This window comes from Scleropages formosus, chromosome 15 (genome assembly GCF_900964775.1).
Source record: "Scleropages formosus chromosome 15, fSclFor1.1, whole genome shotgun sequence".
In the NCBI taxonomy this organism is placed as follows: Eukaryota; Metazoa; Chordata; class Actinopteri; order Osteoglossiformes; family Osteoglossidae; genus Scleropages; species Scleropages formosus.
The window spans coordinates 20,202,820-20,228,880 of NC_041820.1; the positions used below are offsets into that span (position 1 = coordinate 20,202,820).

The following is a 26,061-nucleotide window of genomic DNA, read 5'->3' on the forward strand; positions in this document are numbered from 1 at the left end:
ATTATATTTTCTATATTGTAAGAATGCCTCATCTATTAAAGGCTGATTACTAAACATGTAGAGTAGAATGAGTTTTGCAGCATCTGGTCACAACCACTCTTCAAGCTCACTCAAAAAGAAATATATAAAACTTATCACATCTGACATAACATAAGGGCAACTGACTTGTGCTTCTTTATTGCTGTAAATCAGAAGACAAATTTCCATTGTATTCAAAAGGGTGACTTCTTAAGAATAATTTAAAATTAGCAAGTGGATTTTATTTGTTCATTGCAAATCACAAATCAGCCAAGTAACAAATACAGCATTTAAATACAAAATGTATTTTAACCACTACAAAAGAAAAGAAAACAAAAACACAAAATAAGGTCAGCGATGCAGATCTCAGACTAAAAGTGCCTCATGGATCTTCTTAACAACCTTAATCAGATAATTTTTTGATGGTGTGACAGAGGTCACAACATCTTCAATCTGGCACATCCTTGGAAGAAAATAAGAAAATTAGTCCACATTCAGTTTGACACGTGAACATTTAAAAAAAAAAAGTCTGCTCTTAAAATCAGTTCTCTCACTTTGAAGGTTAACATTTCTCACCTTATATCACCGATGTAGTTTTTTAAATGAAGCACTTGCAGAGAAGACATTGGGTATTCTGGACTAACAACCAGTGTGACCTCAAACTTGGCAAACACTTTGAGACTTGAGAACAGAATTTTGATCCTGGAAACAAACAGTATACGGATTATAATCTATAATTTATAAATCCAGAGTAAGGAAATAATGAAAACTGCTTATAGTATACATAAGACTAATCTTACAATCATTTAATGATTCAAATAGTGAAACAATTTTAAACCCCTAAGAGAAATAAAGTTTCTCATACAAGCACAAAAAAGATTCTTCTCATTAATTCCCACTCTTATTTCATTTCTGGACACACAACTGATTTTGTGCAGACTTACTGTTTGTCCTTGCAGGCAATTTCCATAATATCCAGTTTAAGGGAGCCCCATTTTTTCAGTCTGTGGATCTCCTCCCCTAGGGTACGACAGCGGCTCACCACCAAAGCAACATCATGTAGGAGCTGTGAAAGGGCAGGCCAAGAATGTATGTATTTATATTTGACAAGTCTGTCATAATTTCACTCAGGAACACAATTCCAGCTTCACTGTCGCAATACTTGCCAGAGGGATGTCAGACTCTGCTGGGTACTTTTTTACCCAGTTGCTTTTGGTCTCTATAAACTGGCCAATAAGGTTGTGAACAAGGCAGGCGTAGTCCTGAGAGTTTCTCTCTGCAAGAGAAAAGTTGAATAAACCAAACTTTGTATGTATTTTGGGAACCAAATCTTAAGCTGTAACAAGTTTCATAGCCAGGTTTCACTCACCATCTAACTGCAGATGAAATTTGATATTGCCAACCTTCTTTACAAGCATCTCAGTGTGTTGAGTTTTATCTACATTGAGGAAAAAAAGTTTTACAAATGAAAGTACACCAAAATGACTAGAAAATTGCACAGCAACATCAATTAACTTTCTCTTCTTGCTGATTTAAGATGATCAGAAGTCTCTTGCCTTTTAAGTGAAGAATCTGCACTTCATCATAAAATGCACACTAATAGTGCTGACTGATGTAATTCTTTGCTTCAAACATGCTTGAGGGTACGCACCAGTATGGGATTCAAAGACCACTTCGAGCTGGACTGATCCATACAGAAGGTTGAACACTGCTCTGTCTGAAGTTTTCTCACACAGCTTCCATTCAACCATTCTAAAGTTACAATTAAAACAGGCCAAATTAAAGACACAGACACTGAATACAAACACTTTGTAAACATAATATTTAAGCATTTCAAAATATTGTAAAAGTACTAACCACATGTAATCAATCTCAGGAACAATTTTAAGAATTCATAATATATACATAATAGCAACTGTCAAACTACTGTATAGGCAGTCCCCGGATTACGAACGAATTCCGTTCCTTGTTCCGTCTTTAAACTGGACTTGTACATGAGTCAGAACAGTTAGATATGGTTTGTGTCTAACGTCAGTAAAATGTTTATCTTAAAAAAAAAAAAAAAAGCCAAATACAGTAACTAAGACACACACACACACACACACACACACACACACTTAACAGCAATGTAGGTCATGCTATACTGAGTGGGCGGTAGACTGAGGTAGGTGTGGACCCTAAACTACAGAGCTGCAGATACATGATTATAAAAGTGAAAATTATCTAATATCACCATTTTCATGGAACACAGTGGTCAAGTGGCTGCCTGCAGAATTGACTAAGAAAGTAACGATCCATAGGACCCAGCCCGCACTCTGTAAAAAAGCAGGAAATTCACCAGTCTCAGTGGTTAACTACTAAGTTACTAGCTTCAACAATAACACATCCCAGACCTGTCCAGGACTGCTTTGTATTTTTTTAGCTCCTGGGTTTCTTCCTTGATATTGCTAATTTTGTCCCTCTTGCTGTTGATCTCCAGCTCCAGTTCACCTATCATCCTGTAATCAGTGCCAAAGAGTAAAGTCTCAGTCAGATACACATGGAGTACATTAGGCATCTGTAATATAACACAATAAACACAAGAAGAAATGGCTTCTTGATAGAGTGGTTAGAAGAATCAAATAGCTTACCTTTCTTTTTCAGCAACAGCAATGTTGAGGCGTTCAAGTTCTGTTAGTACAAGAACAGCTTAATAATTATAATGCATTAATCGTCAGACACCGAATTAGTGCCCCAAAACACTCCTGTTCCATATGTTAAAATAAGTATCAATAAACCATAATTAATATTAAAAGAATTGCCACAAATCTAGGATTAATGTTTGTATTATACCTTGCTGTCTAACTTCCAAAGAGCAAAGTAACTCAGAATTCACACTGGCCTCTGATAGCCCTTCAGTGTCCAGTAAATCCAATTCTGTGAAGAAAAAGGGGAAACCTTTATTGAAATGTGCATTACAACACAAAGACACAACTGGTCTATTAAAGTAATTTAAATATCAATAAGGTTACACCTCTAATGCAGTTAAAGCATAACAAGAACAAAACTACATCAATAAATGTCTCTTGTACCAGCTTGCAGGTCATGTAGGAACTCATCAAGATTTTTCAGTAAGTCATCTACATCTGTAATCTTCTCCTTCAAATTTTGCTCTGCCAGCTGTAAAGAGTAGGTACAGCTGGTTAAAAAAAATAAAATCAAAGACTTTTCCAGAGGTAGAAACAAATATTTCTTTTGAAATGGTGCATAGAGGATTATGAATAAATTTTACACCAAGACTGAATCCAGTTACAAATTGAAGACATTCCCTTTGAAGCACGTACCTGCGTAGCCTGCACTAGGTTGGCGTATAAACCCATCTTCATTTCATGGGACAATGCTTTGCTCTTCTTTCGGAAGTATACCTTTCTCTCTTTAAGTTTAGACCCTAAACTGTTGAACTGAAGGTGTACAAATTAATCAGACAGTGTAGGAAAAGCAGCTGAAATACCAAATATTACAAAACGTGGAAGAAAATCACCTGTTCTTCTGTATAGGTTTTCACAACTTCCCAGAAGGAATAATTAATGGTTTTGAGAGGCTTATCTTGATCCCACATTCTTGACTTCAATCTTAAAAGATCAGTGAGAATATGTTTATAAAAAGAGCACTCTTGTCATACTCTTTTTAAAAATTCTGAAAATTCTCTCATGTAAGTTCTCTGAAATTTAAACTTTTCTAAAATGTTGCATTAATATAGGAACAGCCTAAGAAGTATTACCAAGACAGTTTGGACCATGTCAAATGCAGCTGTGAATAAAAACAATCAAAATCATTTACTTCTCAACCATCTTGGACAACTCTTGACTATCGTCTTCATAAATTCTCTGTTTTGGTCGGTTGATGTACTTCTCCACAAGGAGGTCCTCAGCGTTATCTGCTATTGCAAACTGGGAGAAGAATGATGAGAAATGCATTTACTCCAATTAAATCTTGAATTATTTTTAACAGCATGCATGCAGGAAGCATCATAGCTGAAATATAACTGGAAAGCAATAGCGGATACTGATTTTTTTTGTGGAGTCGACAATGGACTCAAAACTAATCACTCAAAAACTACTTTTAAAGCCACAAATATCTGAAATCCCTCTTAGATGTATGGAAAATACAGGTATGGTGAAATGAAAAATATGCATACATATAACATCAAAAAATTGTCAGATTACATTGTCTGGGAGAACACTGTGCCGTGGTCTGTGGATAACGAAATCAATCCCAAAAATCTTCAAGAACTCTTGCACTGTAATGCTGCCATCATCTAATTTCTGAAATAGAATCAAGACCATAAAAACATTTTAAACATTTGACAGCAACACCCCTGTAAATTATTCACACAAAAGAATTAATGAAATACCTTTCGCAGATCATGCTCATATTCTGTTGCTTCATCAAAGTCTGTATCATATTGACTGCACCTTTGAGCTGCAAAAAAAAAAAAAAAAAAAAAAAAGTTTAACTCCTTATTATGAGTGGGGAAAATGATACAGAATGAAAAACATTAAATAGAACTACAAAGAATTTTATCAGACATTTACCACTTGTCTCAAAGGTTCCATTGGTCCCCATGAAGGTAGTACTGTTGCTGGTGTTGACTGTGTCCAGGGTCTTTGTCATTACACTGGGAAGGTTCTCCCCAACCATTTCTACAACAGTGCTATTGCACTGAAAAATGTGATGATTTATCAAGTTCGTAAAATGTAAAGAGTGCATGCAGCAACAATTTGAATTTCAAATCAATTTTAAAACCCAAGAATAGAAATTTTTTACCTTTGAATCAGGACTTTTCCTCATCTTCCTTTCACCTGACATTGCATCTTCATGGCCATCTACTGGCAAAGCCCTTTTTTGGCCCTGCATCACATTTTGGGTTGATTCGACAAACACAGGCTCATCTGCAGCAGGTAGGTTACTGGTTCCATTGGAAAGGTTCTCACGGACACATGCGTGTGTTTGCACCTTGCTTTCCAAGGTTTCAGTCAAATCCTCCTCACTGCTGATCTCTGGAAGCAACTCATCTTCAATGTTTTCAAATGCACTGCTACTAGACTGATAAGAAGTAACAGTAGCCACTGTTTTTTTCAATAGGCTCCCAGAATTGCTTATTTGAGACCGATTTTGGTCAAAAACTTTTGTCTTTTGTGGGAGCTTGGGTAGAAACCCACCAAAAGACATCCTAGTTATACAGGGTTTTCTTTCCTCAAAGTTAACAGGAGCCGTCATATTGGTGCATTGTTTATGAACAACACTACCCTCCCACAGATCAGTGTTGTGTTCCTTAGATGTGCTTTGTGTGTTATCGTCATCTTTATTTGGGGAACAATTTGTAGACTTAAATACTGTCTCTTTGGCCTCAGAGTCTGATCCAAGTTGAGGAAGTGGGGCTGTGAAACACCTGTTTGCAATATCTTCTGGTTCATTAATCATATCCTTAATATGTTCAAGCTGTGACTTAATATCTGCCAGGCTTACCCTTCTGGATTTTTTATTGGTGGTTTTCACGGATTTGTCTTCCTTTTGGCTTGAAACTCGAGGAGCTATGGAAAGTGAGTCCTCTTTGTTGACTGAACTCCCTTGTCCTTTACTCATTGCACCTGCACAGTCTATAGTAAAAACATTTTTTTCATTGCATTGGACAACTGGAGCTGAACTACTTTCAATGATGTCCACTGTCTGTCTGTCTCCTACAGGCAAAGCACTCTGTGGTACATACAAATTCAAACTGGAATTTGAAGTCTCTCTCTCGTTATGCGCTGTCCAAATATTACTAGATAACCCCTGGCAACCGGCAGTACTTGTTGATCCTTTATGAGGCTGATCTAAGCATAAAACAGTTTCTGCAGTAGAGAACCTTGCAGTTGCTTCGTCTGCATTGCTATGTTTTTCAATAAGCACAGTAGCTGCTGTCGTCATCTCCATGTCATAGTCATCCTCAGAAAAAATAATGGTTTTAGGGGGAGATGAAATTTGTCTTCCTTCCAACCTACTTGTTTCATTGCTAAATGCTGGATAATCTGTTTGGAGATTTGGTGACTCAATTCCAGGCTCAGGACCATGTGCCTTTTTGAGGTCAGAGGACAGAGGCGTTATAGAATTTACACCATCAACAGGAGCTGCCTCATCAGCTATTCTTGCATATTGTAGAGTATATAGTAAATCAGTTTTTGCTTCCTCCATACAATCCTCTACATTCAAAGATTGATCATATCTCTTAACAGGCATAGTGAGAGCTGCAGTAATAGCCTCACCGCTGTCTGGATCTGAAGGCACATTGGTTTTGTTGGCTGGCATGTAGGAGTGACTTTTATTTCCACTTCTGAGTAAAGGATTAGTGATCCCAACACAGTGTTTTTTTGAGTCAGTGGGAGTGTGTATTTCAGTCATTTCCATGTCTTCAGAGTCTGAGGGTGTCGTTAAATTACAGCCAGCAGTAGCTACCCGAGTAGCTGTCAGTTCCATTTCATCAAGTACATCAGAATATGAAAAGGATTTCATTAGAGGAACCATTTTTTCCACTGTTTTGTCTCCAGTCAGAACATGGTTATTTTCCTCAATTGGCAAAATAAGGTCTGTAGCCATTTCCATACCATAATCCTCTTCTGAAAACATGACAGTTTTTTCAGGAACAAACAAGTAACTTCCATTTGTAGTGGAATGTGCAGGATTATTTATTCCAATAACAACAGTTTGACTTCTAGTCATTTCCATGTCATCTGGGTCTGCTGGCACAACTGCCAAAATTTTGTTACCAACAAGAGCAGTTTGCTTATTTGCATCATATTCAAATTTTTCTGTCCCATCTGGAATTTCTTTTTCATTACCAGTTACAGAACTTTGTGCAAGTCTGGAAAAAAGAGCTCTGCAATCCACTTTTATGCAGGGAAATGAATCACGATGCTGACCTGAACTGCAATTTGCATCATCTTCTCCAGTGGGACAATGTTTGATTTCTCCAGTAAGCATCATGTTGCCTGTTGTAATCTCCCTATCATCATCTGAAAAGGGGACCATTTCACTGGAAGGTGCTGTAGTTTTGCTTGAGTGAAGTGATGGATTAAACATCCTGCGAGTCATGTTGGTATCTATGACAACAGTTTGGCTTTTCGTCATTTCCATATCATCCCGATTAAAGATTGAGAACTGTTCCCCAGTTGTCAACTGGCTAACATCTGCTTCCATGGTTTGGATCTGTGTCAGTTGCATGTTTCTTCCTGATTTCTGCTGCAGAACTTCTCTGACATCTATGAAAACGGTATGGCTTTCTGTCATATCCACATTGTCCCCACTGGGAAACACCATAGTATGGTCGATAACAGGAAGAGTATTATTTTTTGATGGAAATGGTCTTAGGGACATTACATCACACACTGGTTTTTGTGTAATGGAAGCTTGGTTTTCTTTATCAAGTACTGCACTTTGTGCAGCTTGTTTGGATAAAGAGGTAGCACCTGAGGAAGATTCTTCACGGTAATTAACTGTACAAGTTGTACTTGCAGATTTTTTGCCTCCTGTAGAAGTCCCATGATTTGCTTCTGACCAACTTGGAAGAAGGTTCTCTATTTCAGATTCCTGTAACTGAACTTTTGATGCTGCGGGACCTGTAAAAGGAATACTGTCGCTCTTCCGTGACTTTTCATTGCTTGCCGTCTCCAGTTTAGAAAGAAAGTCAATGACTCCATAACTAGATGTCTCATTGATTTCGTCAACATTAGCATCAATTATAACAGTGTGACAGTGAGTCATGTCCATGTATGCAGAGTCCTCTCCAGAAAACACAACAGTTTCATCAGCATTGTTATGTTGGACACCAGGGTAAAACACATTTTCCTGCGTGAAACAAAAATAAGGGCATCACATAACCCAGAGCAAGACCTCATGTGTACTTTAATATTTATATTTTATAAATTTACATTTATTGCAGCAGAAATATGTCTGGTCATATTGTGGAAGAAATGTTTTCTTTTTAATCTTACCTTATTGTGCTGTGAAACATGAAGAGGTGCATTCAGCAAAGTTTCCATACCTTCGGCACAAATTAAGTTATGTTTTACTTTTTCTTCTACATACAAACACTTTAAAAAGACAAAAAAAATGCATGTGGAAAAAAGAATTGACATAGAAATGCTCCCTTACGAGAAATATATGAGAAATGCTTACCAATAATTTGCTGCCTCACATTTTCCGTATCACAATCCCTTTGGATATAGAAGAAAAAAAAAAAAACAGTCAAATGTGTTTCAAGTGACAAAATTACCCCTTGGGATGCTTACTACACATTTTTTAAAAAAAAGATAGTCAACTTCAAACACATGAATCAGGATAACTTACCTGTCTTTCTGGCAATCAGTTTCTGTTAGAATAAATAATGCATTTTATATGTGCTGATATTAAAAACAATTAAAAGGACAATATATACAGATCAAGTTTCAAAAAAAAAGAAAGTCATGCCACAAAATAGCCCTTATTGAGTTAAACTTGTATTAAATTAGCCTGCTTTTCTAACTAGTACTTTACACAATAAATACAAATGAAAACTGACCTGTGATGTCAGGGTCTTGAGTCCTCCCAGGAGAACTGGTTAAGACAATAGAAAACACTTGTTTATAGCACTTCATGTACTTAAAATGACAGATAAAACATTTGGCCGTAGAATGTTTTGCAGCATGTTCTTAGTACCTTATGTACTTTACATCATTGGTTGTTGCAAAACTGACCCTTCTGTATTTCCTCTTCTTGTCTGTTTTCTGGGTTTGGTCCTCCTTTAGGGGAAAGAAAACAGAACTGTCACAACTTTGCTCCATACATTTTTATAACATCTACAGAGTAGTAGAGCAATTACAGCTACCTGACAGTCCTCGTTTTCTGCTCCGAGAGCTTTCAGTGGTGTGCGTGCAGCTTTTAGGATCTTAAATCCAGATAAATAGGGGTTAATGACAGTCATATAACATGTGCATACTGGACAACTATCACACCACATTCATTACACAAATTAAAACAAATTCATTCGTTTAGTGAGAATAAACTTACTGATGAAATTCTTCTTGTATTGGATTTAGAATGGTCATTCCTGAGAAAAGACATTAAAATGAATTACAGCCTTCATGTCTATAACAAAGCGTTCTATTACAAGAATTTGGATTTACAAGCAAAAACGAGTTTATAACGTATATTCTGCATAACGATCAACTCACTTACAGGAAACACTTGTTTTGAATTTCAGTTCAAAACACAAGCCTTTGTGATGTGCAGAACCACGCAAGGTAAGCAACCCCAACATGGTTAAGGTAAGGTTCATTAAAAATTATGCAAAGGAAGCCTATGTATTATATAATTTATTCAATCATCGACCATCAAAAACCACTTGCCAATGCAAGGAAGCAGTGGTTCAAATTCTATCCCAGAACCACAGCAAATGAGGGAGGATGCACCCTGGAAGGGATGCCTGTCCATCACAAGGCAACCAACCACATAATCATTCACACACTATGGGCAATTTAGAGACAACAGTTCACCTGAAACACACATCTTTCAACACATGTGGTTGGAAGAATCCAGCATGGGGAGGACACTGAGAGTGCAACACTCACTGTGCAGTTATTTCACCTTCTTAGCCATTTTCATTGAATACCATTCCAGTGAACTTTAAAATTAAATCTTTTGGATACATTTACATTTGAAAATAAACTGTCAGCCCTAAATTGCTCAACTGTCCAGTGTGTGCGTGCACTTTGCTCTGGTGCAAATGAGGAGGCAGTGTATTAAGGTATCAGATAAATACTAAACAGAGTTGACTAAATCGTAGAAATCATGCATACTACATAGCATACACAATGAATAATAAATGTCACTACTGCTGGCACAACGCCAACTTCAAATTTGCAATACTTAAATGTATTTATTAAAGAAAACCGATAGAGAAGAAATAAACAAACACAATGTTCTCAGTTTTTTCCGCAAAAGAACATGATGTTACACACTTAGATGCCGACCCCAGAACTTACAGATTTGAGCGCAACGTTTCTCCAGGTTCCATCTTCTTCTTGTCCGGACCAGACACACAGGATTCAACAACACAACAGCACGAGACAGCAGTCAGCAGCCAACATACTACACAAACTTAACCCAGTTTATCAACTATTTGCCTATATGTCACTCTAGATCTGAACTACTGTACAACGCCAACTAAAATGTAAAAATAATCTGATTTAATTTCAAAGACAGCCGGAACTGTTTCTTCTTTCGTTCGATCATAATGATAATGTTCCATAGCATAACACATTCAAAGAATTATGGAAAGGGTGCAAAATATTTTTAATTTCAGAATTTCTGCACAAACCGTGATATAAAATGTCTAATCCAGCGCAACTTTCCACATACTTTTACTGAACACTTCTGTCTTCACGTCCTCTTTTCAGTTTGTTTTTTGAATTTAACCGCTTTTCTGCTAAGCATGCGCAATAACGATTTGACGTCAAACCTACTTCAAACTTCCGGATATCGCTCCTCCTAAGCATAGATTTTACTTCCGGGTGTCACCCGCCTCCTCCTAAAGTCTGTATTGTACAATAATATTTCCATTAACATTATTCATTTAGCAGGCGCTTTTCTTCAAAGCAATGCACATCTGAGAAAAAATACAATGAGTGCACTACATCAACAGAAGGAGAATTGTACTTCCGGGTCACTGCCTTGTAACGTTACTGGAGGTGTTTTTTCGCATTGATCTTTTTTGCTTTTATTATGCTGTACTTCGCTCAGTAATTATGTTTTTCTGCAAGATGACTTACATTTTTCACCTTTTTTTACTGCTACGTGTTACGTATTACGTTATAACAGAGTTTGGAAGAGGTCTCACTTGAGGTTTCTGGAACAAATAGCAATGATAGAAAAATGATGAAATATTAACATTATGAGAGATGCTTTTTAAAAAACATCAAACACTGTCAAAATATTTTACCTATAAACATGCTTAAACACAGTGTGTATCTGACATCTCTTTATTTGTGCTACATGTGATATCTGACCAGTGTATCACTGCAGAAAACACAGAATAACATTTAAAAAAGGAAGTAACATTACAATTGAAAATACAAATAAAATTAAACACACGATTAACTGAGACAAACGAAAATTTCAAATGATCTCTTTTATTTTTACTAATGCAAAAAATATAATTTTTTTATTATGTTACATGAATATAAAAGCCAGGGATATGAAAAAATGTTTTCTGGAACACATATTTGATACTACACCATTTTTTTGCTGAACAAACACCTGATACCTGCCAGTGAATGAAAATTATCAAACTTTTTCCTGTGTCAGCATTTGTTTTCAAGAAGAAAAGCTTAAGATTTCAGAGTTTTCATCGTTCACCTTTCCTTATTTTTATAGATTACCATTATTCTGTGTCATTTTAGTACTGTTACATTAATATTATTCAGCCAACGTAACACAACAATAATAACATTTTTATTTTAACAATATGATCTCGTTTGATTTTATTTGCCTACTTATATTTTCCACAAATATACAGTTATTACTTGTGTACAAAATATAATGACTACTTATTTTCTAACAACATTTTTCTGGTTTAAAAAAAACAAAATATCTGTTACAGAGCTGTACCTTATACGTTTTCTTTCAAAAAGAAGAGCTCTTTACCCTAATATATGCTTGTATATATTTTTAATACTCACTAGAATGAGATATTCTTTGGAATTGTTTTTGCTCTGCAATTGTTTTACACATACAATGTGCCAAAAACCAAAAAAAACATCATTAGATATGTTTATGTATTTAATTTAAAAAAAAAACATTGCAGCTTTGAAAATCAAGACTATTTACATCTCCCAGTGAAGGCCAAAGTGATTTGGTTTCATGAATCTGTGCTTTAAGTCATAATCACGTGATCATTCCAGGTTTGTGCGTGAAAGGGCTCTATCTCCCCCTTGTGGCCAAGCTAAGACTCTACAGTTACATTCTTTAAATTTTAGAGTTTCTATTCTACTTTTAAATTCTTGGGCTAAGTTTTCAAGAGTAAGTAAAACAACATGAAAACATATATAACTTTTTGCATTCTGATATTTCTTAATGAGCAGGTTGTTATGCCTTGAATAGAAGGCATTTCAGGTAATAAGAACCTATGCTTTACATTTATTTATTTAGCTGATGGTTTTTCTCAAAGCAACTTGCAGTGTTAATCTACCATAACTGTTTGCCCATTTGTGAATGTGTGCCATGATGTGTCCTGACTGGTTCCTGAGAAAGTGTCCAGCTAATAATGACCTCACAGATTCGGCCATCTCTGACTCTACAGATCACCCGAGGTTTGATTTGGTTTGATGCATGGTATTCTGAGAAGCGCTCCTGCTAGTTGAAGTCGTGGTAGCGAGGTTGGGTTTATCTCCAATTACTTTGGCTGTGTTGTAATAGTACAGGAAAAGGAAGAAGCCTGGGGGAAAAAAAAAAAAACAGTAATTATTCATGACAGAACAATATTCAATCAATATGAAAGTATATTTTCACAAAATTTCATTAATTGGTATTAATTAAGCTCATTCAAAAGATGATATCTGTCTGGCCAAATAAAAGTAAGATGATGGCTTTCAGCTGATGGCTCAGAGGAACCTGGTTAACTGATGTTACTTGAAACGAAGGTCTTCCCATTCTCAGCAAGAAGCTCTTTTATGAAGCCAAGAACGTTGTGCCGAATTGGTATTTGCTGTCTTGGGGATCTGAGTTGCCGCCATGAGCTTTCTTTAGGTACGATTACATCAATGCAATGCTTACCTTGGAACGAGTTGAGAATGGTGAAAATGTAGTAGGATGGTATGCGGAGGGGCCCATAGCTGAAGAATGCAAACCCCCAGGTGATCCCTAGAAGGGCACACAAACCTAACACAGTGAACAGCTCCTTTGTGATGGAGCGCTGTGAGGGGCTGCCCACTTTAGCGCTCTTCAGATAAACTATTCTCTTTAGCACCGCGATGAAAATGATGGAGGTGAATAGGAACACCACTGCGTAGTAGCCGATATTCACAATGTATTCAACAGTATTGTTTCTGATCCAGCACCTGAAGTTGAGAAGAAGAGGAGATTAGAACTTCAAGTACATCATCCTTTTCATCCTTAAGTTAAAAATCATGCACTTACATATGCGCTGTAGTCCCATTGGCATATATGGTGAGGTTGCCATAGTTTCCCGATATAACAATCCCAAGAGGAGCCACAAAAGGCATTGCTGATGGGAGATATAAGAAAATGTGCTATTTATTATCTGTCTTGTCTTTAGTACTAGCTCCAGTCTCCTTGCATTGTAGGTGTTAAGTGGTCCTCAGAGAAGCAAACTCACCCCATCCAGTGATGAGGATAATTGCCATGTAGTGGCGGATGTCAATGTTGAACACTTTGATCAGCTGTAAGTATAGCTGGAACGCCTCTATTGCGAACCACGTGATCGTGGACAGCATGAAGTAATGTGTTGCCATAGCAATGAAAATGCATGAAAAGTTGTTTTTTATATTAGCCACCCACTCATTCGACAGGAAGGTGAGATTCAGCAAGAACATGGCAAGGAACAGGTTTATCAGGATCCTGGTTGACTTGCTGGCTTTTGTTCTCCTGGGGAGAAATGATGGCTTCATGAAGAAGCAGTGCGTCTGAAACGCTAAATGAATGAATGTTGATGTGACCTTATTGGCATTACTGTGAAAAAAGAATGGAATGAGTGTAAGACAGAAATCAAGATACCTCAGTAAGAAATGCATGAAGAGAGCAACGCCCAGGAAGAACATGGACATCCCACAGCCGATGTACGTGATGTACGTAAGAGACTGCAGGTCTTTGCTGGACAGAATTAGCTTGTCCTCCGTAGTCTGTGGAACACCAGAAAACATCCATTGAGAATTAAGGACAAGTAGGGCTAAAAAAACTGAAGTAAAGAAGAATGCTTTTTTTCAGACATATTTTCATAAAGACATTCATTTCAGGGGGCGTGGGGGCGCAGTGGGTTGGACCAGGTCCTGCTCTCCGGTAGGTCCGGGGTTCAAGTCCCCCTTGGGGTATCTTGCGACGGACTGGCATCCCCTCCTGGGTATGTTCCCTCCCCCTCCAGTCTTGCGCCCTGTGTTGCTGGGTAGGCTCCAGCTCCCCACGACCCCGTATGGGACAAGCGGTTCAGATGTGCGTGCGTTCATTTCGTAGCTGAAATTTTACTTAAATTTCATGCAAAGCCCATAACCCATCTGAATGTGCAAAAGTAGTTATATCTTATAGAGGTCACAGACAACTCTTCAGTTTCTTCCTCTAATTCTTCCATTGTTGCTGGCTTGGTGCCATACACTGCATCCTCCAGATACCCCGACAAGTGACAGTCAAGAAGAGTTGAATCGTGTTAAAGTACGGAATGTAGTCCACACTTCCGCTTTGCCCCATCCATTGGCTGGGAAAAGCTGCATCAAGGTAACTCCTTGGCATCCCCATAGTAAAGTCATCTTGATCTTGTAGGAAGTAAAATTCTTCACTTCCATACAGTTGGTTAATGGCAGAGAAGGTGGAGGTCTGAATGCTGTTGAGAAGTGCATGGCCACTAATAGTCGAGTGAAGCACCCGGAGCACATTCCACACCAGACCACAGGTCCTGGTTAACTCAGTGCTTTGTTTTCATGGATGTGAACACAACTGTGACAATTTACACCACCGTTGAGTTCAGGCAAAGACTCATCAGGTCTATCAGCCTTTTTTCCAGACTCTGCACCCTTGACTACCTTTCTCTTAAGCCAACGGCAAAGCTGCACTCTTCCATAGGGACCGTCTTCATCCCTGGAGAGTAATCTTCCTCTTAGCTCTTTTCAAAGTGCAGTGTAACCTTGCCCGGCTATTTCCTATCTTGAAAACATATTGTTTTTTGGATTTTTTGGTGATTGTGTGAGTTGCTGGAACACCACAGCAGAAGAGGTGGGACATGTGAAGGTGCTGGAGCCTCCCGGATTGTTTTTTGTGTACATTTTTGATCTTTGGTTTCAGATTTGCCACAAATGCATCCATTTTTTACTATGATAAAAATCCATAAAGTAATGCAAAGTAATATAAAGTCTCTCTGGTGTACTTCTAATTAGCACTATCTTCTGAGTGAAAATAATACTACATTTACATATTTAGTTGAAACTTTTCTCCAAAGTGACTTACAATGTTAAGGTTACAATTATTACAAGCTTTTGAATATTTATCTGTTTATATCTGCTTGATAATTTTCACCACAGCAATTTAGGATAGGTACCATGCTCAAGGGTACTACGGCCAGAGGTGGGGATTAAGCCTGCAACCTTTGGATCCAAAGGCAGTAGCTCTAACTGCCAGCTGTCCTGTGTGGCTATAAAAACTGCAATGGATTGGCATCCTGTCCAGGGTGCATCTCCCCTGTTGGTACCCAGTGATTCCAGGATAGGTTCTGGGCCTCCAGAACTCTAACCAGGAGAAGCAATGCAATGTCCACAACAACTTGTCCCAGGTGGGGTTGTTGCAAGCCAGAGCCTACCTAGCAGCACAGGGCCAGGGGGGGAGAAGACACACCCTGGATGCAACACCAGTCCACCTCAAGGCACCTCAAGTAGGGCTCGAACCCCAGACCCACTCTGCAACAGGCACAGGCTGCCACGCCATTGCACCCCCCACCAGGGCAAGCAGTTAGTCAAAATGAACGATCAAATGAACAATACTGCATAAAATACTTTATATTTTGCTTCCCCAATGAGAATGTCCACATTTTCTATAAAAATATGCTTACATTTTTTGTGTCACCCTATATACAGTATGCATGGATATATGTATGTATAAATGTGTGTGTCTGTGTATAAGTACTGCATATGACAGTGAAGTAGTTATTAAGGTCAGCTTACCATTAGAATAGCAAAGAAGGTCAAGTGATTGCAGCAACATGTTATGGTTCCATTGTTAGTTGTGGTTTCACAGCCGTCTGTTGTCCAGACTGGACTGTTCCCTGGGGAAAAAAAACCTGCTGTGGATCATCTTTAAAACAAGGCATTTCTGAGCAGAGCAGACATGTGCACAATTGTATAAAAGTTTAATTTTGTCTGTTTGTCCACAGCAGAAAAGAGTTTTGTTTCCCCAGGCTCCTCTGGAGTTCTTCCAGTTGAGTACTTTCCCTTTCCCAGCAGCACACCATGTTTATGAGGGGAAATCTATTGAAATCAGCTACAAAAACATGGGTTGCACTTGCAAGACATGAGAATACCTTGACTGTCCCAAGATGAACAGTGGGCAGTTTGAGTCCCCTGTATGAAATGCAATTGATGAGCATTAGTGTCATCATGGTGGTGTCATTATCATTATCTAACAAACTTACAAATTTAATGAAATTTAAGCAAATAGACTGTTTTTTCCTTACCACATTAACATTTGTGAACTGAAGTTGTATGGGATTTAAGAGATTTTTTATACGTACTCCCATTTCAATAGCAATAACTTCATTGTTTAAAAGTGTGCTATTCTTTTCATCCTAAAACAATAAATAGAAAATGTAAAGTCCAAAATATACAGATAGAAAATGATCATAATAATAATAATAATAATAATAATAATGTCTGAAAATGTCTTACTGGTGTAAAGCTTGGGAAATGAAACACTCCAACGTAAACCACATTCATTGCCTGCCTTGCCAGTTTTAAGGCATCATTTGGGATGATAAAAGATGCAGAAAAGTCATTGTTTGTATCAGCTCCCTTTCCCGGTTTCTGTGAAAGGAATATGAATGTGAGCAGTAGTATTTTTGCCAGAAAACTGTACTTCCTGGGTAATTCATATTTCAACACTTGCAATTCAGGTGTACATCAGCTGTCACCACGGTAAAACAGAAATGCAGAGATTTCTTCTTTTTGTCTTTTTATATGAGTTGCACGATCTTTGTTCCCCTTTTTTCGTCAGTATGAAAGAACAGCAGATTTGCGTTTTGTGTGTCCTCTTGTGTGAGATCTGGTGACCTGATGATGATTCCTAAGGCTTCTGATGCTGAACCCCCAACAACCCAATCCTACCAAGTCCCTTGAGCATCTCGTTCAAGGGAGATGTCACAAGGCAGCGTGCTGCATGGTAAGGAATATACTTACTCCAAAGCTGTTTTTGGAGGTGAGAACAAACTTTGCATTTTGCTCATCTTTGGAAATCACCGAAAGGATCCCCTTGACCTCTCCCATGGAAACAGCTACAGTGGATTCATTCTCCATTTTTGACACAATATCGCTGAGATTGTCCATTGCTTCCCTGTTAAGATGGAAAGTGAACCACTGGACTATTTTTATCAGTCATTTGTTTAATGATGAATAATTTCTCATGCTTTTCACTGTGGTCCTGATAAATTGGCATTGTCAAATATAATGTGGAAACAGTAAGCTGTCATATACAGAACAGTAACTGGATAATGTGATAAAAAATGGCTTACTTAGCAGCTGTTGAATTTATGACACTACAGTTACTGCTAAGTGGTGGTTGTTCAACAGTTGTCGATGGAAGTCCTGCGGGGTCACATGTGATGCATGATGCATTTTTCCCTTCATATGTTATGTTGACGATGAACGTGTCATTAGGCTGATCTGGAACATCAAGGGGAAATAAGACATTGGAAGTTACTGTGCTGTTTTTTGTCTTAGACCATCCTGTGTTTCAGGCAAAGCAAACAACATGTGTGATGTAATTCATAATGATTTTTGCTACACTGACACACATTAATCCCAAGTTATATGTGATTTTACAAGTTTGCACAAATAGATATTTCACAATAAGAACATTTTGAGCACTGTAACACATTCACTGTTGGGACCTGAACCAGCAACATTCAGGTTGCAATATGGCCATGTTTTGATCCACTGTGCAACCTGCTCCTTCATATCCATAGGGATCAGAGTTTGGGTATGGATGAAACTGACTCTTTTATTGTGTGATTATAATAATGTATACGTTTGAATACACAGCTCACCATAATGCACATTACACCAATGAAACTGAGAGACTTTTGTCAGTAACCCAGGTTCTTACCACGGCAAGAAAATGAATCAAACTGTACGTTGCCGTTACAAATGGACCTCGGTTTCACTGAGGTGTTCTGGCAGGTCCCTGTGAACAAAATTTAGACAGCATAGTGACCTGACAGTCTTTTTTTATTAAACAGAAACACTGGGTAAGCATTACATACAAAGGCAACAACACAGTAATATTGAAAACAGAAGCATGTCTAAATCACACACACACACACACACACACCATCTGAACCGCTTGTCTCCTGCAGGGTCGCGGGGAGCCGGAGCCTAACCCGGTAACACAGGGTGAAAGGCTGGAGGGGGAGGGGACACACCCAGGATGGGACACCAGTCCATCGCAGGGCACCCCAAGCAGGACTTGAACCCCAGACCCACCGGAGAGCAGGACTCAGTCAAACCCGCTGTGCCACCTTGCCCCCCTCATGTCTAAATCAGGGATAGCAAATAACAATGGCTCTCAAGAGTGATAAACTACCATTGTCCATGTCCAAAACAATATGAAACTATGAGCTGTTGCTCAGGTCAAACAATTATAATTTTATCTCATAAAATAAACTTCATCACTAGGATTCTCCATATATAAAGAAAAATACAAATATAGATCACAATTTAGTTCTTCTTCTTATTCTTCTTCTTCTTCTTCTTCTTCTTATTATTATTATTATTATTAAAAAATAATAATAACAATAATAATAATAATAATAATAATAATAATTTACAAAAGATGGAAAAACTAAAACATAATGAAAGATTTCAGTGTGACTATGAACACACTGATTTTCACTTTAAGACAAGATTCCAACACATTAAAATCCAGTAACCTGTAATTGTATTGATATCCTTTTAACTTGGTGCTCAGTTTTGGAAAAATTTTCCTGCAGAAAGCAATCTGTCCTATTGTCAGACAACTAGTACAAGCAACACAGTGAGGCAGAACACGGAGGAGGAGAAATCAAAGAAAACAGAAAAAGAGGCACACATGTGGAATACAAACACAGACTGTAAAGGAAACACCTAAACTGAGTCGGGCCCCTCATTCTCCCTCGAAGAACCTTTAAACCAGCACTCGATTTGCAGATTCGGGACAGGGATCACACGCGCTGCCTCAACCCCACACCGAGCGTCCCTGCCTACATCTCCCCCCCAGACCTTCATGGCACAAATATTGAGACTAAACCCCCAAACCAGCGATGCAAAATAAAACAGCAGGCAAAAAAAAGCAAAGCTAAAATCACAACAGAAAAACAATAGAACAGAAGGAAACAATAAATTACTTGTGTATATCGATCTCTATCTGACATTGCATGAGAGTCTTAATAATGGGTGTTTAATAAGTCTAACAAAGCATTCTCACAAATACACTGGCTGCACAAAGAGGAGCACGAGGGACTTTTGTTGTTTTTTTGTTTGTAACTCAAAAGTCACTGAATCACAGTCAGTGAAAGCTCAGAAATGCGGATGGATTTATTCTCAAGTCAGGTTTTCTAAAAACACTAAGATAATGAACATAATTTTTAATTCTACTTTAATACTTTTGAATGACATTAAAATTTAACCCAATTTTAAATGATTGTGAACAAAAATGTGACCTCCACGCAGGCCGCACACTATTCAGGCCTGATTGTGGCCTCATTCGTGCTATAAGCATGTGTTGCATTCACCACCTTCTCATCGAGTTTAGCTTTGTTTATTACCTCCACGTTTCCATGGTAACTGTACATTTACCAGCCCTGTGTCTATTACCAGCACTCACAGACACAGACTACAGCTGTAAACACTGTGGATGGCAGCTGAGTTAAGGTGGTCCCTCACTCCTCTTTTTTTTAGGTGCAAGAAAATTCTCAGCTTTAGCATAAGTTGAGTGACAAATGCACTCGTGACAGTCTACAGTCTTACTCTTTCCTGTTTCAAGGTGTCTATAGCATTGTTAAAGCAACAGCCATTTCTGACTGGCCTCTTACTTAAACACCTTTCCATTAATAAAAAAAACATAAACATAAAATGCATGTCAGTGGTACCTGCTGTGCCCATCACCGCTAATGACGGGAAAGAAGAGCAGTTCAGTCCTTTAAAAATAGTCAGCTCTAAGTCAGGCCTGGAAGCATATATTTTTTTCAGGCGTAAAGTATGCATCGTACTGGTCTCCGTCACCAAAAATGAGCTGTTGTTATTTACTAAAGAAAACAAATATGAGAAATGTTAGACTTCACAACAAATATTTACTGGGGCATTTAAAGAATACAATCTGTATGCCATCAGTTAAACCTATGCTCAGCCACAGCTCATAATAATTTTTATATTTCATGTAACCTGGATGTAATGAAGTTAAATACAATGTGGAGCTGAAAGAAATGCAAATTCAGCTCCGTGTGGTATGTGACCTTCTGTTACCTGTGTTGTTTGTTGCAATTATACACATCTTGCTTGTATAGTCTGGGAGGAGAAAAAACATTGATCACCATCACTTCCATCACATTTAAGACTCAGTCATTGTTAGAAATTACTTGGATTTACAACAAGTATCGCACATCTATGTAATGACCACACATGCAGCCCTTTATTGTGTGAAACACACGGAAGAACTTACCGCCAGAGCTTTGGTTGAGCCAAATGACTCCTGTATAATTATCTTTAATGACCCAGATATTACTTTGATTCTGAAGACAGAAGTCAGTGGTAGGCGGACAGGAACATGATGCTACATGGAGACAAAAGAAGAGAAAAAAGATTTTATTCAGGTGCATTTATAGATATCGTTTTACAGATGACAATCTCCTTGTAAAAATGTGTTCCACCAAATATATATAAATCTAGTGTCTATTTTTGTATATTGTGTACTTTATATTTTTATATATTTTTACCTTTTATTCACTTATTCTATTTTTTTTTTCTGTGTCTTATCACTGTCATTCTGTCTGAGCTGTGGAAGTTTCTGTCACCAAGACAAATTCCTTGTATGTGTAAACATACTTGGCAATAAAGCTCATTCTGACTCTGATTCTGATTCTGATATTTTTTGATTGACTCACTGACTGATTGGATTCTCAAGTTGTCTGTTACTCACTATGTGGATCTGTAGATTAGTAACAGGTTGAAAAAAATCTGTCCTACATGGGAAATGAAAGTGTCCATCATCTGATTGCCAATTCAACATTGGGTCTTTTTGAAAACCTTCAACAGGCCCACTGTGTTCTCCTCCAGCAAATACGTACAATATGATTCTGCTGTGTAAACTTACAAGAGTCACTGCAACAAACGTCAATGAGCAGAACAGCTGTAATCCACAGGCAGCTCCTCAGTGTCATGACGCACAGTGATCTAGGACAGGCAAAATGTGTCTTTTCATTATGACTTTGCTCTGTTCAGCCTCTCAACACATTGCAAAACTATTGAAATGAAAGACAAAATATCTCAGACAGTAATTATTTGGGGTAAATCAGCTGCTTGGCATAGTTTACATATTAAAGCTATAACAAAATTAAAAAGCCATGATATTATTATGAGTCAAGCTGATATGTTAACAGCCATGGTTTTATATTAAAGAGTTATTATTATAGTTATTATTAACAGGGCAGCACATTATTTAGCTGGGAAGAACAAGAAAAATAAGGAAATCAGTATAATGTCAGTGACATGGATTACCTGCTGAGATGTATAAATATGTATAAAAAATGCAGTTAATCTTACCTGAAGGAATGGAACATGAGAATTCAGTGGACGGTCTGCAAAGCGCTGGTGACAGTGGAACGGTGTTGGTCACTAACTGCTAAAGGTCAAGCCATCCTGAAAACGAATTATTTTGCATTTTGACGTGACGGGTAAATTTACCTTGCAAATCAGTATTCAAAGAAAGCATTGTCTTCAGTGCAAGGAATGTGAAATGTCCTTTATTTCAGTCAAAAGCAAATTAAAGAAAAACTTGTACAATCATTTTATTGGTTCATCTTATGTACTGTGAAGTCCATCCGAGAGGTGTGTCTAAAACTTTTCAGTTCCTTCATTTCACTGTCAATTTTGGCAGACCGGTGGTATTTTACGATACTGGACAGGAATGCCGGGCAATGTCTGTGACATCAGACATGCTGCCCAGACTCAATGCTTCTCAGAAAGAAATTTATGAAAATCATGGCAAGTAAGAGTCATAATGAAATATTGTTCCTGTTTGTTTGTACATGGTAACATTGCCCAGCGTCTGGAAGTTTCTTTAGTTAGCAGTACAGTGCTCTATACACCTGAGGCCTGGTAACTACTTCTACATTTTATGGCAAACAATGCCCTTTGGTCACATACATGTGTGTAGGTGTATGTTGATTTACAATTATTCATTTAGCTGATGGTTTTATCCAAAGGTACAGAGATAAAATAAAACCACAGCCATTAAACCAACAAAATGTTATGCATGTGCTGAAGGATTGCTGTTTGCTGTCAAATGACATAAGCAATATAAAGTTTGCTTTGGGTATGATTACTTAATTAAATTTCTTGTGTTAGTACTTCTCAGCTCTTGGTTATATAGGACTCATTAATATATCAGTTGTATTTTACACATATTGTCAATAGTCCATCTTGAAAGAACAGATTAACTGTATTGCTAGTAATAATTCCTATGTTCAGCTACGATAAATTGTTATCTGACTGAGATTATAATGGCTGCATTTCTTATGATGTAGTGGTTGGGTACAAACTGTAGCGCATAAAGGTATGCATTTTCAGACTAATTTTTTTTTTTTTAAATCATATATTTTTCTTTTAAATTTTATTTTAATTTACCAGGGGTGTGGTGGCATTATGGAGGGTGCGGTGGCACAGCGGGTTTGGCTGGGTCCTGCTCTCTGGTGGGTCTGGGGTTCGAGCCTTGCTTGGGGTGCCTTGCGATGGACTGGCATCCCTTCCTGGGTGTTTCCCCTCCCCCTTTGGCCTTGCACCCTATCTTGTTGGGTAAGGCTCCAGCTCACCACGACCCTGCTCGGGACAAGTGGTTGTTGACATTGGTTTAATTTACCTTGCCATTTTTCCCAATTTCATCAAAAAATGTAAGCCATGCTGCTGTTAACTTTGTGGTGGTCAGTCATTGAACATTTTATAGTGTTATATTCCCTCGGAACCCAGTGAAAGATATTATGATATTTTATGAGTTCAATTTACAGAATGGAAACTTTATTATTCCCAGAGGGAAATTGCACTAAATTTCTCCAGCATACAAGATACAACAACAAACAATGAAGAAATAAGTGAGTAAATAAGCACGCTGAGACACCAGAAAGAAGGGGTGGGGTGAGATGGAGTGGTACAGACAGCTCAGTATTACTCAGACAATAAGAGGTCAGCTCCACCCAGAGCGAGAGGCTCAATATAGAACCTAATGGCTACTGGCAGATATGGCCTCAAGTACATAGGTTTTTGGAACTGTGCAACTTGAGCAGTCAGCTGCTCCTCTGTTTAAGTGACATGCAGAGGGTGAGAGTCATTGTCCATTATGGCAAGAAGTCTGTTCAGGGTCCTTCTCTGTATAAGTTCTTCTAGAGAGTCTTGAATAGCTTATTCTTATCCTGCTTGCATCACCTGTAGCAATGTCAACTGCGAAGAAGCCTGTTCCCACTTGTAGATATTGTAAAGTTCAAGATTACAGGTAGATGCTGCCCGGAACTTCTAGCTGCAGTAGTCTCAGCCTCTCAAGACATAATCAGAGCACTTGTTTAATGTCAGCATCCAGAGACTGCTATATTTCCATGTTGCTGTTTTTATGGAAGTTCCCTGGTGTGGAAAAGGGAACAGTGCAACACAGAGTGAGGGAGATTCAAATTGGTTCTTGGGACACCTACTTTGTTTAACCCATGCAAAGCTTCGCCACAGAGATGAAATTGGACAAAATTACAGTATTGTTCTTTTATTTGCATGTCCAGGTATAATTATCCTTGTACTAGACTGCATTTTTGTAATGTTACCACAGCCAGCAACCTTCCCATGTGAAACAAGATTGCTTCCTCCGAAAATGACGGAAAAAGCAGGCAGAGTGCGTAAATTCTTATCGTTTTGAAATGTTCCCGCCCTTCTTCATTGGGAGTCCAGAAGCTGGTAGGACATAAGGCTTTTCCTGTTGAACTGGACACCAGTAAGTGACTCACCAAAGAAAAGTGTTTGCTTTTGTATATATAGGATAAAATTACATGACAAAAATTTAAGGAAAACTTTCGGTAATGTTCACACCCTGGAAACACGAATCTGCTCATGATTTCATTAGTAGTTTTTTGCACCCAGGCTTTCCAGGAATGCAGTGACGTTGGCAGCTCATTATAGAGGGATTATACTGGCACCTGCTGCTGGAAAACTGTAATGACAACACAAAGAACATTCATACAAGTATTAGATTGATATTTACATTTATTCATCTCAAAAAACATCTCAAAGAACCATACAACGAGTACATTACATTAACAGGAGAGATTTGGATGCAGATACGTGATTCTAGAGTACAGACTGTCTGTCACATTCCACCATATGAACCAGTGTACATCACGCAAGTAGCTGCATAAAGACTTTTCCATTATTAAACAAATTATTATTAAAAAAAAATTAAAAATAAACAGTTACATGTTTATCATGCACTTATGAGATCATGGGAAAAGTGAGTCTGAAAGAGGTTTTGAGACCCTTCATAAATGTAGAGAGAGACTCAGCAGTTTTGAGTGGGGGGGGGGCTCATTCCACCACATCAAAGCCAGAACCGAAAACTTTCAATGTTTTGATTTTGGACCTTTTGTGTGGGCACAGGTGGAGGAGCATAGCAGTCTGGATGGGGTTTAGCGAGTTACCAAAGCGCGTTTGTATGTCTGCTTGAATTACAGTAAACCTTTACAGTATTCTTACTGTATTAATTCAGGGAAAGTAACTTGATCGAGGGTACAATAGCAAGAGTGGGATTCAAAAATAAAAAACCTCCAGATTGTAAAGTTCCCCTCTACACCCCTTACTGACACACATAAAGGTATGTTTCCATAAAGAGCTTATGTGTGAAATATGTGCCTGGATGTATCTGTATTGTGCCCTAAATTTAAAGCAAGAAAGCTGTCAGAGGAAATTATGAAAACTGAATGTTACCTTCTCTTTACTAATATTGTACACATTGTATATGTATACATTTTAATAGCTACAAATATCATTGCAGGGCATCAGCGTGAGAAAACATCGATCCATAAAGATGAAGCCTTGAAAGATAAAATACAAACAAGACGGGAAAAATGTTCCTAATGCTTCTGTGGCGATTGGTTATATTCTCCAGGCCCTCTTGGATTATTAAGTCACACCAGAATGTCACGTCCCCCACAGCTGGCACATCGGCGACACCTGCCGTTTCCTAATGGGAACGGCAATAAAGAGGGAAGCCGAGGAAGCCCAGATGCGGAACCTTGTTTTGCCTCCTTGTTTCCCTTTGAGCCGTGCTTTAGCGAACCTACTCCAACATCGACCTTTTTGCCTGTGTATTCCCGACCACGTTCTTTGCCTAGCCTTTTGTACTACGTTTGCTGATCGCCTGACCCACGCCTGTCCCTCGACTTTGCTTTTTGGATTCTGATTCGGCTTCATTAAACTTGGGTGTACGAGAACTCTGCACTTGAGTCCGTCCTTGCTACGCACAACCATGACAGAAGGTTCCGCCTGCTACCAGGACTCAGCGGAGTATGCACAACTGCGTACGGCGCTCGTCAAGCAAGGCGACATTTTGGGAGTGCAAGACCGGTCACTGCAGCGCCTACAAGAAACGATCGAAGGATTGATCCGGGTTCTTCTGGCAAGAGGTATTCTCAAACCCACCTCCCAGACGGCACCCGCTACTCCTGTTGAGCCTGCCCCGCCCGCACCACCCGAGGCATCTGATATGGTTGCAAGGATCGCGACCCCAGTGAGGTATGACGGTTCGCCCGATCAACGTCAGGACTTTCTGATGCAGTGCAAGTTG

At 38.5% G+C, this 26,061-nt stretch overlaps 2 protein-coding genes across 3 annotated transcripts in view; both read right to left on the reverse strand.

Moving 5' to 3' along the window:
* Window positions 1–384: 384 nt before the first annotated feature.
* Window positions 385–10,482, reverse strand: knl1 (kinetochore scaffold 1). The gene is made up of 26 exons (XM_018727402.2): window positions 10,391–10,482; window positions 10,056–10,090; window positions 9,082–9,121; window positions 8,900–8,959; window positions 8,731–8,813; window positions 8,594–8,628; window positions 8,383–8,404; window positions 8,212–8,249; window positions 8,028–8,077; window positions 4,825–7,881; window positions 4,593–4,719; window positions 4,412–4,479; window positions 4,224–4,322; window positions 3,838–3,947; window positions 3,539–3,629; window positions 3,342–3,458; window positions 3,090–3,177; window positions 2,851–2,934; window positions 2,649–2,688; window positions 2,412–2,516; window positions 1,670–1,770; window positions 1,388–1,456; window positions 1,185–1,294; window positions 963–1,084; window positions 595–720; window positions 385–481 (listed from the first exon to the last, which is right to left on the reverse strand). Exons 2-26 carry the CDS (start codon window positions 10,085–10,087, stop codon window positions 385–387), a joined length of 4,971 nt encoding a protein of 1,656 aa, XP_018582918.2. The 5' UTR covers window positions 10,088–10,090; window positions 10,391–10,482.
* A 1,395-nt stretch (window positions 10,483–11,877) lies between these two features.
* LOC108919546 (adhesion G protein-coupled receptor G3) overlaps window positions 11,878–26,061 on the reverse strand; it is a 72,096-nt gene continuing 57,912 nt past the window's right edge. For both annotated transcript variants that reach the window (XM_018727576.2, XM_018727577.2), the window contains 17 exons: window positions 21,792–21,887; window positions 21,343–21,422; window positions 20,692–20,802; window positions 20,496–20,537; window positions 20,123–20,278; window positions 18,103–18,180; window positions 17,510–17,660; window positions 17,178–17,331; window positions 16,671–16,805; window positions 16,460–16,570; window positions 16,307–16,346; window positions 15,951–16,051; window positions 13,804–13,928; window positions 13,406–13,674; window positions 13,207–13,294; window positions 12,844–13,127; window positions 11,878–12,505 (listed from right to left, as the gene is read on the reverse strand). In XM_018727576.2, the coding sequence (XP_018583092.1) occupies window positions 12,372–12,505; window positions 12,844–13,127; window positions 13,207–13,294; window positions 13,406–13,674; window positions 13,804–13,928; window positions 15,951–16,051; window positions 16,307–16,346; window positions 16,460–16,570; window positions 16,671–16,805; window positions 17,178–17,331; window positions 17,510–17,660; window positions 18,103–18,180; window positions 20,123–20,278; window positions 20,496–20,537; window positions 20,692–20,802; window positions 21,343–21,422; window positions 21,792–21,808 (2,076 nt within the window). In that variant the 5' untranslated portion in view covers window positions 21,809–21,887 and the 3' untranslated portion in view covers window positions 11,878–12,371. The remainder of the gene's footprint in view (window positions 12,506–12,843; window positions 13,128–13,206; window positions 13,295–13,405; window positions 13,675–13,803; window positions 13,929–15,950; window positions 16,052–16,306; window positions 16,347–16,459; window positions 16,571–16,670; window positions 16,806–17,177; window positions 17,332–17,509; window positions 17,661–18,102; window positions 18,181–20,122; window positions 20,279–20,495; window positions 20,538–20,691; window positions 20,803–21,342; window positions 21,423–21,791; window positions 21,888–26,061) is intronic.